Below are 16,215 nucleotides of genomic sequence, written 5' to 3'. Positions count from 1 at the left end.
ACTAACTTCAAAGGCCAGGACTGCTAGGATACCATAGGCCAGCACCCTGTAATGAGTTGTTGATTTTGGTTATAAGTTATCCTGTTCCTCAGGGAAGTAAAAAGATTTTGGGCTATTATTTATTTTGCAAAAACATGCAGGATCACTTTAGGTAACAAGCAAAATGCCTGAAGAATCATTTATCAGCTGTTTTACTGGGTTATATTTGTCACAGGAAAGGAGAACGACAGAGGTCACTACTGTAAGATGTGCGGAGAAGAGGAAATTTAATTTCAAAGACCATTTTTTCTTAAACTGTAATATTTGTAATTTTGTCTATTTCAGGACAAAAGGGAACGTTCACCTTGGATATTTTTGTTTTGTAAAAATTAAAACATTTCTGTGCTTTTAGATTCTTTGATCAGTGCGTACTGTACATAACTTTGGAATTTGGCAATCAATGCAATTCACTGGATTTTACACTCACCACATGACTTGATTCAAAGTTGGACATTTGGTTATGTAAAAAATAATCAAATGGCCAGGGCTTCTGGTACGTGGATTTACTTCTTGAAGAGATCGTACATTTCTATTTATGAAAGTACTAGATAGTTAAATGTGTTAGAATGTTTTGGAATGTTAAATTGAAAATCCAAGATCTGTGTTTGATGTAATTCCCCATTTCTGGAGTTGCATTATGAGTCCACCAGGTGATGAAAGTTCCATTCTGGTATTATCAATCACATTTTAAATGGTGATATGTTCTGATCCATTTAACACAACTTTCATAGTTCCCTGTCCTTTCAGATGTTTAGAAAAGATTCTGTGGTTTTCTTTTAAAGAAACTTGGAGAGTCTCTTGGTTTTCTAGATAATACTTATTATTGAAACAACATCACTAAAATAGATGATCTGGTCATTTATTTATGTGCTGTTTTGAGCGACATTACAATAAGCAAATTGACTACTGTGTTTTATTACATTACAATAAAGATCAAAAAGTATGCCCATTCCTTCTCTCCAGAGATGCTGCCTGTCCCGCTGAGTTACTCCAGCATTTTGTGTCTACCTTCAAGAAGTATTTTATTAGCTATAAAATGTGTTGGAAAATCTTGGAATTTCTGAAAGATGTGAGTTCTACCTGCAATCAGACCAGTATGTTTCTTTTCTATCGAGGAGCCAACTAAATTTACCAATCAAGGTGGCTTTTTAAAATTATAATTAATTAAGCATTAAAATGAAAAGAACCTTTGTCTGAGTATTCTTCAAAGTCATGGGTACCTGCTGGGAACAGTTTGTGGCTTGGTAACACAGCTGCCTTTGATAACTTGTAGTTAAGTCAACATGAAGTGATTTCTCTAGCTCTCATCATAAGTTAGAAAATACATTTCAAATGATCACTGGTTTAAGAAATCTCTACCATAAAAAGACTGTTTTTATCTTGGGGAAATACCGCCTACCATAGTAAATTTTGTTTATATGGAAAGTCTTAAGTTTTGAACAGAACTATTGACATTTAATTCTTTTACGGGTTTGTTCTATTTATTTGTTTCCCTTTAAGTAACATTTTTCTTGTTTAATGTAATTCTGTACCTGTTACTTTGCTATATTCTTCTAAGCTTTTTGTTTTCAAGTTTTCTGTTCGGGTAAGTACAAATAGTTCACTTCCATTTATACTCAACATGCGTCACAACTCAATTTCTGTGTTTCTTGGCAATTTTTCGTAAGCTATTTAACTGCCTTGGTAATAGCTTGTGACAGGTTAGAATATCATTTTCTATGAGAAACATTGACACCCAATGTTCAATTTTATGTGCTTGTCTATATGAATGAACGCTTTAGCAATGAAAATATAATAAATTAACCTAGACTTGGTGCAGTGAGAACATTGTCACGTTCGAGGCAGTATAATTCAAATGACAAAGGTTTTGCTTAGGTAGTACTTGCTTTCCATCCATGGTGATTGATATTTTCTGATCTAACGCCACCATATAGAAGTCTCAGTAATGATGGAGATAAAATTGGCGTTATCTGCTTCACTCCTCCTCAGAAACCTGTGGTCTAAATGTGATGTGGAATCCGTAGGCAGATAGATTTTAGTAGTGCAGGCTGATCCTGGTATTGGGGCAATAAGGTCAGCTAATGTAAGGTATTTCATATAGTTCTGTGCCTTGCTCATTCAGGTACCTGAGCTAATGCCTCACCCTGGATCCCATGTGTTTAGTTTAGAGATACAGCATGGAAACAGGCACTTCATCCCACCGAGTCCGCGCCTACCAGCGATCTACTATACACTACTTCTATCCTACACACACCAGGGATAATTTACATTGGCCAATTAAACTACAAACCTGCACATCTTTTGGATGTGGGAGGAAACCAGAGTACCTGGAGAAAACCCATGCAGTCACAGGGAGAACGTACAAACTCCGTACAGACAGCACCCATAGTCAGGTTCGAACCCAGGTCTCTGGCGCTGCAAGACATCAACTCTACTGCCATGTGCTGCCCTTCCAGTCACCTCCCCTATCCAGTACTTCACTTGTGATTAATGAAGTTCCAAAAATCTCTATTAGGGCCCCCAATCTGCCTACCATATTATTTTAGGATAGTCGAAAATGTATCCATATTTACGCCTTCACTACCTCCAACACCACCTGCGTGACATTGACAGGCTCCAAGATATCGCTGTTCTCTCCCTGAACTCAGCATCTTCCACATCCATCTGCACAGTAAATCCGGGCGAATATTAATTTAAGACTTCACTCAATTCCTGTGGTATTGTACAGATTCCTGTGCTGATACTTAAGGAGACCTGGTCTCCCCCTAGTCACCCTTCTAGCAAAGGGAAATTGCCTGGGTTCTAGCTGAATGTCGAAGGTGTGAAGTGGATGTTTCCTCCTTTTTGCTTGCTTTGTTGACCCGCAGACTGCACCAACCTGAAGCTAATGGGGGTGGCCGGTAATGGCTTGCTGACAGGTATAGGTTTCAAGGTCAGTTTTTATCACATGTACCAATTAAGATACAGTGAAATTTGAGTTACCACAATTTAGTGCCACTTAGTGAGGTTACTGAAGCCTGTGGATGGCCTCTTCAGGACACCCATCATCACTGTTGTACATCTGAAGAACAAAACAGAATTGTTTGCAGAGAACACAAAGAAAGGTATTCCAAATATGGCACAGACTCGATGTTTGATAGGACACAAATATCTACTTTTCGGCGGGAGGAAAATATGACAGAGTGAATGTTATAGTCATCACGTTTTCCTTCAGGAAGAGAATAGCACATCTTCACATCCCTCTTCAAAGGATCCTTGAAGAGCCTTTTCCATCTGCACAATGAGGCGATTGTGTCTGAGTGGATATCTAGTTCCCAGTGCCCCTCTGGTACGTGCCAAGTGTGAGCAATAGCTTGGGCATGGATTCACGCCCTTCGCTATATTAATTCTCCAAACTCTTTCCTTGGATAGAGGGAATGGTATTTGATAAATGTGCTGTTGATCTTCAGCTTTTGCAAGTCCGAGCTTTCTTACAGAACCTTCAAACAGTTGTCAGCATTATAAGCCAGTGTTGTGTTTTGGAAAGGCAGGCTCTTATGTACATTCTTTAACTTAAAAGTGTAATGTTTACATTTTTTTGTACTGTTTTGTGTCTCTGGGTTTATTTCAAATTCATCATACAGGAGTTTCAAGCTTAAAGAAAATCCTGTGTGATCATTTTTTTAAAAACATAACTGGGTTCAAATATCATGATATCCTACCCCACTTCATGTAATTGGAAGTGTATTTATCTCAATGATAGCATTCACCCACCATTGAAACCACTTCTATTTAATTATTTGGTTTAGGTTTTGTGATTGTAAAATATCGCAGCTGTGGCTGGGTCATTGGCATTTTGTTGAGTTGCAGTGATCCAGACATTTAAGAGATGTTTGGTACTTAAATCTCCATGGGGTATGTCACCTTTTGATTGTGTATAATTGGTACTACACAATGTGGAGACTATCTTCACTGCAGAACTTTGCAATCTTCTGTGTTCAGTGTACTCAAATAATAGAATGTCTTAAATGTTCTAAGTAGTGAAGCAAAGCATGTTGTGCAAGGCACAAAATAAATTGGCATCTTTTCCAGATTTGTTTTGAGAGGGGATCATTTAGCTTTCTCACATAACTTACCTTAACTTCAAATATTAAACTAACTCTTCTTTCCTTTGGAAGACTGCAGAAGCATTTCTGCATTGAAGTGGAAAAATAATCTGTATGTTTGTATTGAATGTTTTGAAGGTGTTCTCGCGAAGGGTGTGTAATTTGATGGTTGAAATAACCTTCCAATACTCAAAGGGCTCTAGGAATTTTAATGCATTCCTCTCGTTGTCCTTCACTTCAGTGTGTTTGCAGAATGCTGCCCGTCTGTTCCATGTAGAAGGTACAGGTTATTGATTATTTTTTAATACTATATTAACATCTAGTGCAGCATTACAGTCTTGGCTTCAATCTGAGTTTTATAATGTCAAACATTCATCCATTTGAGCTTGAAGGTGTTATTTGTTGGCCTACATGGATGTGGTCAGGTAGTAGCAAAAAGTACTGTTGCTAATGTTGTCGTTGGTTATTTTTAGCTTCTTGAAGGCATTGAAGGCATCAGCTCTTGATGTTGATAGATAAAAGTTATCAAGCAGGTTATATTGTTAAGATGGGTTATAGACAAAAACTACGCTCCTGCACCACCGATAACGACAAAACAAAGGGGCTATGATATAAAATAATGGTGATTTGTAAAGCCAGCAAATTAACACAAGTCAGTAACTGTTGCAAAGTAGTTTTATGGGTGGGAAAGTGGATTTGGCACCTCCATGTAGGGATTCTGTCATCAAATAAACAACAGTGGTAAGTTTCTAAACTGAGCTTAGAAAGATGGTTGGTGGTGATATGCTGAAGTGAGAAGGTTTGAATGGGAAAAAAACCCTGTGCCACTGGAAAATGCCTTTAATTGAGATGGGTTGAGTGACGCTGTGCAGCTGGGAGTCGACCAACCATGCATCTCTTTGGCATGGGGGCTGTGTGGCATTAGAACCTGGAATTAATTTTAATATGAAATTTCATTGTTTTCCCAAGTTAAACCATAGTTTAAAAACGGATTACTTTAAACACAACTTGGTCATTACTTCACAGCTTCATTTTTCTTAAATAAAATATTGGTGCTAATGATAGTATTGAGGCTACTTTGGATGTACGGTAAAATCCAGTCTATGTGGGCCAACAAAATCAAGCCAGATATTAGATTTAAAGTGATGGAGCAGTACTCGTACAAGATTAAACAAAACCTCCTCACAGGCAGTTTGTGTCCTCTACTCTTGATCCACACAGAGTTGGTATTTTCACGTGCGGTTGCATGGTAATCTCACGTTAAACATGGACTCCAAATGCATTTTATACAGAAGCATGTCATAGATGTTCCCAAAGCATTCACAACTGAAGGTAAAAAAAGCAATTTATTCATACTAGCAATAGATTTTTTTGAAAAGCATATTTATAAAATTATTTGAGTTAACAAATCACCTGAGAAACATTTTACCTGGACATTCACATAATTACCAATAATTGGGGCAAAAGAAGATACACCATAGATGGGTTCTTAATCTATTTCAAATAATAGGGCTCTGGTTATTTTACAGAATATTTCTGAAGAATGGACAGGATTTCTATGGCTAACACAAGGGACTGTCACAGTGGATAACCGTTCACTCAGTTGTAGTTTTCTTATTTCCTTTTGTCTTTGTAAACAGATAATTGACTTTGTTTTTTTTTCTCAATTTTACTTAAAATAGTTCATGATCGATTCTTTAGCGATCTGATCCTGTCTGTATATAATGCACTTTTCATATATTTATTCTAGTCTGCGTAGTTCTGTTAACAATTTTGGAAATACAGTATCTTATTAGTTTTCTCTGAATTTTGCAACCGTTTCTGAAAATCTCAATTTCTCAAAATTTACAGCTGCCCACAGTCCAAAAAGGGGGTAACGAATTCACCCTACCGAGAAACTAAAAGAATTGTTAACAGGCGATGTATGCCTTTTAATTCCTATTTTTTATTTTTCTAGTTTTTTTTCTATTTCATATACTGTATTTTTAAGAATAGGTAGAAAACTTGTTGGCAACAAGTACTTTGTATTGTGCATGGTTAAGGAAAGCCATTCAATTCATTGTTCAATCTAAACTTTTTTTCTTTGATTTGGCCTGGTGACTTATTCAACTAGGAATGGCTGCTTTGACCATGCCGAGCAGGCAGTTAGCTTTTTTTTTACAATGAATGAACTTACAAACTATTTGAATAGCTTTAAAAACAAAAAAAACGCCTGTAAGTATGTTAGCCAGCGCAGTCACAGTTTGCATGTTTACCACGTTATAGTTAACAATGCTGTTGTAACTGAATTAGCAGATCAAGATATAGTAAACTAGCAGTTGAAGATGTAGTACATTTTATAATGGAGAGGAAGGAAAGTGCTTTGTAGAATATGGTGTCTTGCATTAAGTGGTCCCTTTATCAAAGGTGAGATGTGATGTCTTGACAAGCATTGTGTGTGTGGTTCCTGTCTTTTATTCTCTACAGTAAACTTATTCCAGCAAGAAATGTATTTGTTTATTATGCCTTATTTATATTTTCAGTGATGCTAGAGTGGTCAAAGATTTGGCGACAGGAAAATCCAAAGGGTATGGTTTTGTATCCTTCTATAATAAGTGGGTAAGAGAACATTTATATTTGGTACAATTCTGCTGTTATGAAAGTAGTTAATTTGTCAGCTGATTAATGCTTTCACAAATTCCACGACTAAGAAAAAAACCAAACCTGGATAGCTCATAACTGTTGTAAAGACTTTGCATGTTTGGCCTCCTTTGGCAGACCTTTTAATATTTTTGGACAACACTGATGGTTCTGCCATATCTATTGCAGTTTTCGCCTCTCAATGTCACCCTAACTGTTTTATATTTTGTGTTCCTTCCAATGTGCGCGTATTGTGTAATCAAAGTAGTGAAAGAATAATTTCCTAAATGAAGAAAGGACTGATGATTTTTCGATTAGTACACTTGTCAGAGGTTATGGGGAGAAGGCAGGAGAATGGTGTTAGGAGGGAGAGATAAATCAGCCATGATTGAATGGGGGAGTAGCCTCGATGGGCCAAATGGTGTAATTCTACTATCACTTATGAGCTTGTGATGTCCATTGAACGAGACATGTATTGGGCAAATGGGTCTGTTTTGGATGAGCATTGCTACACAGTGCAAGGACATGAAGGAACTGTAGGGGCAGACCCTCGTCATATTTACTGGAAATGTTTGCTGATGCCCAATGCTAAAAAAAACATCACCTTTCTTCATTTTTGTTGGTAAATACTGTACTTTGATTGTTTCATCCATTTCTGAGGGCTTGTTTCCATTTTATGTCAGGATGCTGAGAATGCCATTCAGCAGATGGGTGGGCAGTGGCTTGGAGGAAGGCAGATCCGAACAAATTGGGCAACTCGCAAGCCTCCGGCACCAAAGACTACATCAGAACGTAAGTGAAGAAAGCAGTTTATTGAGATATAGAATTTCACGTGTTTTAACAGCATAAATATACTTTGTAATGAAATCTGTTCAAAAATATCAAATAGTATGATGGGCCTGATGAGCAGCTTCACTCAGTTGGTATCTGGGAAGCTGTGGAGTTTTGTTCAAAACAGTTCTTGAATTGTAAAACGTCATGACAAAACATGTGAAATTAAAATTGTCGTTTTGAAGACTTATTTTGTGATAATTGGAGAAATGGATGAAAACATGTCTTGGTGGCTGTGACTGACATTTATTTTAACATGCAAGTTTCCCTTTTACAGCAAATACCAAACAGCTGTCCTATGAAGAAGTTGTCAATCAATCCAGTCCCAGCAACTGCACTGTTTATTGTGGTGGCATCGCCGTTGGACTGACGGGTAATACCTAATATCTGGAATACATGCATACAAAAGGCAGGAATCTGTAAGGCAGGGGCAGAGTATCGAGCGATAGGGGAGAGACACATCGAGTCATACCATCAAGTATTGCTAAGATGATCAATCGGGCAAACTTGAAGGCATTGTGTGAAAAATCGTACAAATCGTCACAGTGAGCTACATGAATTGACTGCACAATCAGATATAAATGGATGTGGAATAGTTATGATTACAGGGACATGCTGCAGAGTGTGGAGGTAGAGAATATAGGGGATCCAGGCAAGGGAAGAGTGGGAGATAGCAGAAGGTGGAGATGGAAGAGGGGAAAGGAACTGGGTGATGGGGGCATTGGAAAGAAAGGCGAGGAGGGAGGGTTTACTTTGAAAGTTAAGAATTCAATATTCATACCATTGGATTGTAAGCTACCTAAACAGAATACGAGATGCTGTTCTTCCAGTTTGTGTGTGTCCTCACCCTGGCAGTGGAGGAGGCCCAGGACGGAGATCGGTATGGGAATTCGTAGTGGCCCCCTTTAAAAACGTTCAATAGTTACTCAGTCTGTCAACTGTTTCTTTTTTTATGACAGCTGTAGACAGTAGTTTGACAGTAACATTTGAATTTGCAATCCGCTCATGTAATAAATATCCAATCTTCCTTGAATAAATTTCCATATTCAACATTGAATCCAAATGGAGCACTGTGACTATTCTGTTTTAACAAATTGCATAAATAGCAATGTATGTATATAAACTACTTTCTATAAACCTACAAAAGCAGCATAATTTAAGATAGCCTGTATTCTGGTTGGCGTGGTAAGCATTTCTAATGCATAGAATATCCAGTAAATCGTGGATGTTGAAGATATCTCTCAAACCTTGCTTCAAAATATTTTTCTATTTTAGAGCAACTCATGCGCCAGACATTTTCGCCCTTTGGACAAATCATGGAAATCAGAGTGTTTCCTGAGAAAGGATATTCATTTGTACGGTATGTGCAGGCCTTGAATATTCACAATTAAGAACAAACTGCTCGAAATATTCATCAGATCACGCTACATATTTGGAGACAAACAGCACTGTCGATGACCCTTTATCAGAACTCGAAGAGTGAGAAAATTGGATTGTGGAAACAAAAGAGCTGCAAGTGATGGCTTACAAAAAAGGACAGTGCTGGAGTAACTTAGAGGGTCAGGCAGCATTCCTGGACCACATGGATACGTGACATTTTGGGTTGGGACCCGTAAGAAATTTGATTGTTTAATTTACAATCTTAAGCCCAGTGCATAAAATTTAATAAACCAACATGTAAATTATATATAAGAAAATAACTGCAGATGCTGGTACAAATCGATGGTATTTATTCACAAAGTGCTGGAGTAACTCAGCAGGTCGGGCAGCATCTCGGGAGAGAAGGAATGGGTGACGTTTCGGGTCGAGACCCTTCTTCAGACTGATCAGTCTGAAGAAGGGTCTCGACCCGAAACGTCACCCATTCCTTCTCTCCCGAGATGCTGCCCGACCTGCTGAGTTACTCCAGCACTTTGTGAATAACATGTAAATTAAATATGAATATGGCAACTAATGCTTTAGCAGGGATGTTTATGGTGCATAATTATCCAATTTAATATTTGGCTCGTAACTAGAATTATTTTCAAATGAGAAACATTTTTCTTTGCCATGGTGCTCTGCTTGAATATGGAATGGAATACTTTATTGTCATACGTGACAAGGCACAGTGAAATTCTTTGCCAGCATACCCAATGTACGCAAATAGTTGCCACATATGGCACTGACAAAGTTACAAAGTACTTCTTTTGGAGGCAGCTCCTTTGTTCTCCCCCCTCATGGTGGTCCCCCCATACCTGGTCCTCCATTGTCCACTATACTATTGACACAAGTGCAGTAACGATCCAAAACCCCTGTAGCAAATGCAGTTTAAACAATGCTGATCCCACATTTGCAAGACACTTACTAATCTCATTAGTGATTAATTGAAACATTTAATACATTAAAATTATACAAATTATAATTGATAAATATGACGGTCCGCTGGAAATCAAGTGGAAAGTTTTAAATCAAGATTTTCATACTGCTCGAGGACTTTCAAATTTATTGTCGTTTTAGCAAGTGATTTGTCTACATTTTATGACCAGCAATGGCAGACTTAAGTTAATTTAACAATTCATACATGTGGACTGTGTGGATTTACATTTTAAAATTAAGTGGAAGGTAGACACAAAATACTGGAGTAACTCAGTGGGACAGGCAGCATCTCGGGAGAGAAGGAATTTCTCAATTTACATTTTGTGTCTACCTTCGATTTAAACCAGCATCTGCAGTTCTTTCCTACTTGAAATTAAGTGGACTGCCTTTCAGCATTGATTTGTTACACAGAGAAAATAAATGTTAGATTTATAATCTGTTCCAAAGACTGATTCCCATCAGCATTCAGCTGGCTCCATTTGTCCTCTGAGTAAAACGTGCGGCACGGTGGCACAGCGGTAGAGTTGCTGCCTTACAGCGAATGCAGCGCTGGAGACTCAGGTTCGATCCTGACTACGGGCGCCGTCTGTACAGAGTTTACGTTCTCCCCGAGACCTGCGTGGGTTTTCTCCGAGATTGTCGGTTTCCTCCCACACTCCAAAGACGTACAGATATGTAGGTTAATTGGCTGGGCAAATGTAAAAATTGTCCTTAGTGGGTGTAGGATAGTGTTATTGTGCGGGGATCGCTGGGCGGCGCAGACCGGGTGGGCCGAAGGGCCTATTTCTGCGCTGTATCTCTAAATCTAAAATCTAAAAAAATCTGAATTGTAATAGCTGCCGCTTGGAAGATGGAAAGTCGATATATAAGGTGTTTCTACTTTCATTAGTTTTTCATCACATGAAAGTGCTGCACATGCGATCGTCTCAGTCAATGGAACTACCATAGAAGGGCACATTGTCAAATGTTACTGGGGCAAAGAAACACCCGATGGCATGGGACAGTTCCAACAAGTGAGTTCAGATCATTCTTTTTCTCTCTGACATTGAATATTTTTTCCGAAAACAATCTCTAATCATATCAGTTTGGATATTTCTAATTTGGATGACAGCAGTAAAACCAGGTTAAAAATGCATTATAATCTTGTTCATTAACTCTAACTTTGACTAGTGGAAGATTGCTGGATAAAACATCGTTTAGATGTGAATGGATCAGTGAGAAGGGTGATTCTGGCGGAGGCAAATAGTTAATTGTTCAAATTTTTCAGCCTTGAATTGCTTGAAACAGACTTGAGTTTCAACTGAGCGGGGTGAAAATGTCAAAAAGAGTGTTGGAAATAGATCATGGGAGGAAAAAGTACGGGTAGGGAGACACAGAAATTAAGTACATAATTACTGTAATAAAGTTTATTCAGTATAAACATCCTTTTTGTATCCATGACATACAGCATCTTGTGCTATCCAAGTCTGGTTCAGTGGCATATGATGGGATACAGTCTGAACTGACTTGAACAGAAGCAGTGCTCACTAAAATTATGTATAATATTGGGGGGGGGGGATTAAAAAATTGAAAAGTTGTTAATGTGTACTGGTCAAGGTAAATCTGGCAATGTGGTGTAATCTAATGCACGTTCCAGAAAATGTATTATAAACACACAATGTAGTTTTTGGAACGTTTTGACAAAAAAAACATTCTTGCTATGTTTCTCAACCCCTTCCTCTCTTTTATTTGCCTTTGTTTTAGCAAAATCAAATGGGTTATCCTCAACCTTGGAGCCAGTTTGGCCAGTGGTATGGAAACACCCAACAGTTTGGGCAGTATATGCCTAATGGCTGGCAAATGCCACCTTATGGAGTTTATGGGCAAACCTGGAATCAACAAGGATTCAGAATGGAGTAAGAGAACATTTTTTATTTCTTCTGTGTTGAAATAGATTATTGTGTGCCAGGTAGACACAAAATGCTGGAGTAACTCAGTGGGACAGGCAGCATCTCTGGAGATAATGTGCCATTATTATGTGCCAGATCAAGTTGTATTGAAGGGTTTGTGGGAATCGGTTTACCTGTTGAGAAAAAGGATCGTTAACTTGGTGATGGAACGTCAGTTTACTGCATGACAGAATGGTATCTGTCTGAGCCCCAGTCTTTTTATGGAGTCTACTTTTCTGCTTGCCAAAGGTGACCTTTAGAACACTGGCTACGTGCATTGTGTGGTGGGAAATCTAAAGAATAAACAGATCAGAATATTTTTGTCATAAAACTATGAACAGAATGAGCCATTTGCCATTCTGTTTGAGGTTTTTTTGTGGATAAGGTCTGTATTGGGGTCTCAGCTGTTCACTAATTAAAATGTCTTGGATGAGAAAAGATTGTAATGTATCCAAAGTTTATCCAAGCTATGTCATTATCTTAGCACTGAGTTTTGGATGAGCTGGTGGTCCTGTTTTGGTTCTATTTAATGTGTAACTCTGGTTATTTAATGCTACCTCACTCCAGTGCTTTGTCTCCACCTTTTGTCTTGCAGTCAGACACCGTCCACTGCTGCATGGATGGGTGCTAACTACGGAGTCCAGCCTCCACAAGGTCAAAGTCCCAGTGTGATAACCAACCAAGCAGGATTTGGCATGGCAGGCTACCAAACCCAGTGAGCAGAAAGGACTCTCTCTTCCTACCTATAGCCAGTGGTTTCCTGCCACAGCGGACACGTCAAGCCTTTGTTTACTTAATTATTTTTTTTCCAAGCCAGATCAATGAAAGATGTCAACTGCATTGTATTTATTTTAAAAGGAAAGTAATTCATTTTTAGAAATCATGGAAATCTGCCTCATCCAAGCTTCTGTCTATAGATGCTGGATGTCTGCCAATTTTGTGTCCAATTTTCTTTGAAGTGTTTAAAAAAATCACAATCTATTTCCTATGGCCATTAGAGAGAATACATAAAAGCAGGGATTTCTAAGTAATGCTGCCGCTTTTATAAAATGAGGCAGACAAATTGCACAATATTAGATGCTGTGTTTCTATACAGACACTGGGCAGTTTAGTTTTGCATTCCACAAATTTGATTTCAAAACGGTAAAATTAAAAAATCCTATGTTTTCCACATTTTTATTGTACAAGGCCATACTTTGTAAATGTAGGAGGTGTTCAAAGATATTATGATCCATCAGAACATGAAAAATTGTAGAGTCCCTTGAGCTCTCAGCATGTACACAGCATAGTTTAAAGCAATGAAATACTATAGTAAGATTATTATTTCTGAGTTCTTTTGGTTATTTTGAAGTAGTGTTTTAATAATTTGATTAAAGAAACTAAGTACAAAACATAGTGATGTGATAGCGAAAGCACTTCTGGGTATTGCCTTGGATTTGGGGTGCTCTAATATCTCTGAAACATTCATCTTCTGGGAACATTGTTCCCTGATCTCAACAATGCAAATAACCATAGTGTTACACTTGACACTGCATGGCATTTTCCTCAGGAGTTGGTTAAAACTGAAATTTCCAGATGTGAAGGCGAGCATATTGGCTCACTTCCAAAATCTGAATACGAGTTTCCATTTTTAAATTAAAACACGTTCATATTTTTTTATATTGCAGCCAGTGACAAAACAAAACTAGCAGCATTTCTGCCAAGTTGTGTTTGATTGAAGGTGGCTGGTGCACAGGGTACCAGGACGAGGAAAATCCTGATGCACTCAGAAATGTGGTTGTTACCTGTTCTCCCACCCCCCCCCCCCTCCAAAATATGCAATTTGCATGTGATTAAAATATTCACAATCTCCACCGTTAACACATGGCAATTCTACTTTTGTTTTCTCTTGGTGTGTTTTTAATGATTTCAAGAGCCTGATGGTTGGAATCATTTCACTGTCGTGCTTGACGACTGGCGTGTTGCAGTTCAGGCAGTTGTCGCTGCAGTGTCTTGAGGCTACATTTTATTACTGGAGTTTGTTCTGCATCTCCCCCCAAAATGAAAGCCTGTGCACATGAATAGTAAATTGGGAGAGAAGGGGAAGGGGGGGGGGGAATGTTTTGGTGGGAGGTAAAATTTAAATATTGTCAGTGATATGCCAGTATGGCAATTGCACCACTGGCTTCTTAACCTGGTAGTTGTGGGTTCTGTTCCATGGGCAGGGATGCCCACACCATGCAACAAGCCCATCTGCCACAGTTGATATGTTTTGTCTGTTCTTGGCTAAGTCACTATTTGGAGCACCTCAGAAAAAAAAAAGTAGTTTTAAAAAGATGAAATCTCTTGACGTGTCTCTTCGGAGGGTGTTCAGAATGTAGTATATTCTAGTGTAAATGATCAACTATGCTCGCAATATTGGCTGCATATGCATAAGAGGTACTGTAAATGTATTTTATTGCATATCGGTTGTACATTGGTTTTTAAATGCTCTTTCCTAGGTTTCCGGGGGAAAATGTGTGTTTTCCACCTATTGTCTCCCAGGCAGCACAATGTCCGGGAAGGCCTTCCAGTTGAAATTTTCTGCAGTCACCAAACTGAGAGACTGCCAACCTCAAGCTTTCTTCAATATCGTCTTAATGTGACTGTCACGTTTGCCTGGGCTTCTGGATCAAAAAAGGCTGTGCCAATTCTACTGACGTAAACATTCTGATTCATTAAATTAGAGACAACTGACTTGTCATTAAATCAATTGGTACATGGCTGGTTGGTGCAGTGTACATACAGGATTTGGTAATTCTGATCCTCTTCGGTAGAATACAAAGCGGTTGCCGCATTAAATCAAATGTGAAAATGTTTCCTCTTTAAAATATGTTCACATAACAACTTGCCTGTGTATTGGTTGGACAAAAATAGTAACTGGGCCGTCAGTGACATGTCCCAAGATGAAATGTTTGCAAATTTTTGCCAGAATAATTGTATGTACATTTAAATGCGTTAATGATTTTTAAAATCTGTTGGAATTGCAAGGTTTTTTTCTAATGTAGCATTTAGTTATCAAAATGCAAAGCTTGTTGGCACAGCCCCAGGAGTTCAAGTAAATTGTTGTTGGAGTGGTGTGATACACTGCAGATTAACCATACAGAACTGCTGAATCATTTTATTTTAAAAATCCTAATCTAGAAAGCGCTGGAAACTGTATTCATTTTGTTAACATACAAGGGCTGGCACTTGAAAAATACAAAGTCAAATTTCTGTTAATCCTATGCTTTCATTTGGTTAAATTTTTGATGTGGAACTTTTAACTATTTTTGCCTTTACCTGTATTAAAAAGTTCATTGAATGTTGAAGCAGTTGAAACAAATCGAACAGAGATCTTTCCAAGGTGTTAGAAAATTTTCAATTTCATGTGCTCATTTTAGGTCCTTCCTCGGCCCACACGCACTCCCCCCCCCCCCCCCCCTAAATTTATCTCCACTAGCAATGATCCCATCTGCCAAGGAGTGCAAGAAGTGGTACTGATCATGGGATGGGACTTTATTTTTTGTCTGCACCTCTTGCAGATTTAATGCTGTATTCTGGGAGGGGTGTGGTGTGGTGAGAATTGTAGAATATTTGTGTCTGGCAGCTTCCCTGGTTATCATTGGAATGGGTGACAGACTAACATGTAGTTACAGGCACCGTGGAGTGAGCAGCAGATGGGTAAACGGGTTTTCAGATCGAAGTTGAGAATAAATGCAGGCTAAACAGGCCACAAAGGGATAAAGTCTCTCTTCTGTTTAAACTGCATCAGCATTAAAATAAAAACTTCACCTCAGGGGATATCTATTCCAGGCAAAAATCACATGAACTAGGTTTGTGAAGGACCAATTGACTTGCATTTGGGTTTGTTAACTGCACGGCCTTGTTGGTATTAAAACTGTAGCAGTTATTAATGGTCAATAAATAAAACGGTCATTGGGCCATCGTATTGAACTGTTCATATTCTGTTTATCGGCTACAATAGATCTCTATTTGATCATGTCTATCTTTAATAATCCAAACGTACTTGATTGTAGCTAAAATGGTCATGGCTTTGATATAAGAAGTGAATGCAAATTGACACTTGATAACAGCAAAGTGCATTACACACGAGTCAACAGCAACAGTTGTGTTGTAATTACTCAAAGGAGATTGCTTTCAGCCTGCATTAATGTAGTGCCTTTCACAGAGACAGCTCCTTCAATCCAGGGACATTCCAGTTACCTTTAGCCTACTCTCAATCCACAGTATTATACCACACAATATTGAATCAGATTCAATATAGCAAGGATTAATAAATATATGGATGAGTACAATTGATACCAATATTTTTTAATACAAACTCATTCTCAAATGCA

At 38.3% G+C, this 16,215-nt stretch overlaps 1 protein-coding gene across 2 annotated transcripts in view; it reads left to right on the top strand.

Moving 5' to 3' along the window:
* The window catches only part of tia1 (TIA1 cytotoxic granule-associated RNA binding protein), a 29,302-nt gene extending 13,507 nt beyond the window's left edge, over positions 1-15,795 (top strand). For both annotated transcript variants that reach the window (XM_078429010.1, XM_078429011.1), the window contains exons 6-13: positions 6,647-6,722; positions 7,427-7,535; positions 7,852-7,947; positions 8,850-8,934; positions 10,819-10,942; positions 11,673-11,824; positions 12,453-12,572; positions 14,338-15,795. In XM_078429010.1, coding sequence (XP_078285136.1) covers positions 6,647-6,722; positions 7,427-7,535; positions 7,852-7,947; positions 8,850-8,934; positions 10,819-10,942; positions 11,673-11,824; positions 12,453-12,572; positions 14,338-14,413 — 838 coding nt within the window. In that variant the 3' untranslated portion in view covers positions 14,414-15,795. The remainder of the gene's footprint in view (positions 1-6,646; positions 6,723-7,426; positions 7,536-7,851; positions 7,948-8,849; positions 8,935-10,818; positions 10,943-11,672; positions 11,825-12,452; positions 12,573-14,337) is intronic.
* The last annotated feature ends 420 nt before the right edge of the window (positions 15,796-16,215 follow it).

Source organism: Rhinoraja longicauda, chromosome 36 (assembly GCF_053455715.1).
Source record: "Rhinoraja longicauda isolate Sanriku21f chromosome 36, sRhiLon1.1, whole genome shotgun sequence".
Taxonomy (NCBI): Eukaryota; Metazoa; Chordata; class Chondrichthyes; order Rajiformes; family Arhynchobatidae; genus Rhinoraja; species Rhinoraja longicauda.
The sequence above is the reverse complement of the archived record's forward strand: the minus strand, read 5'-3'. Positions and strand labels throughout refer to the sequence as shown.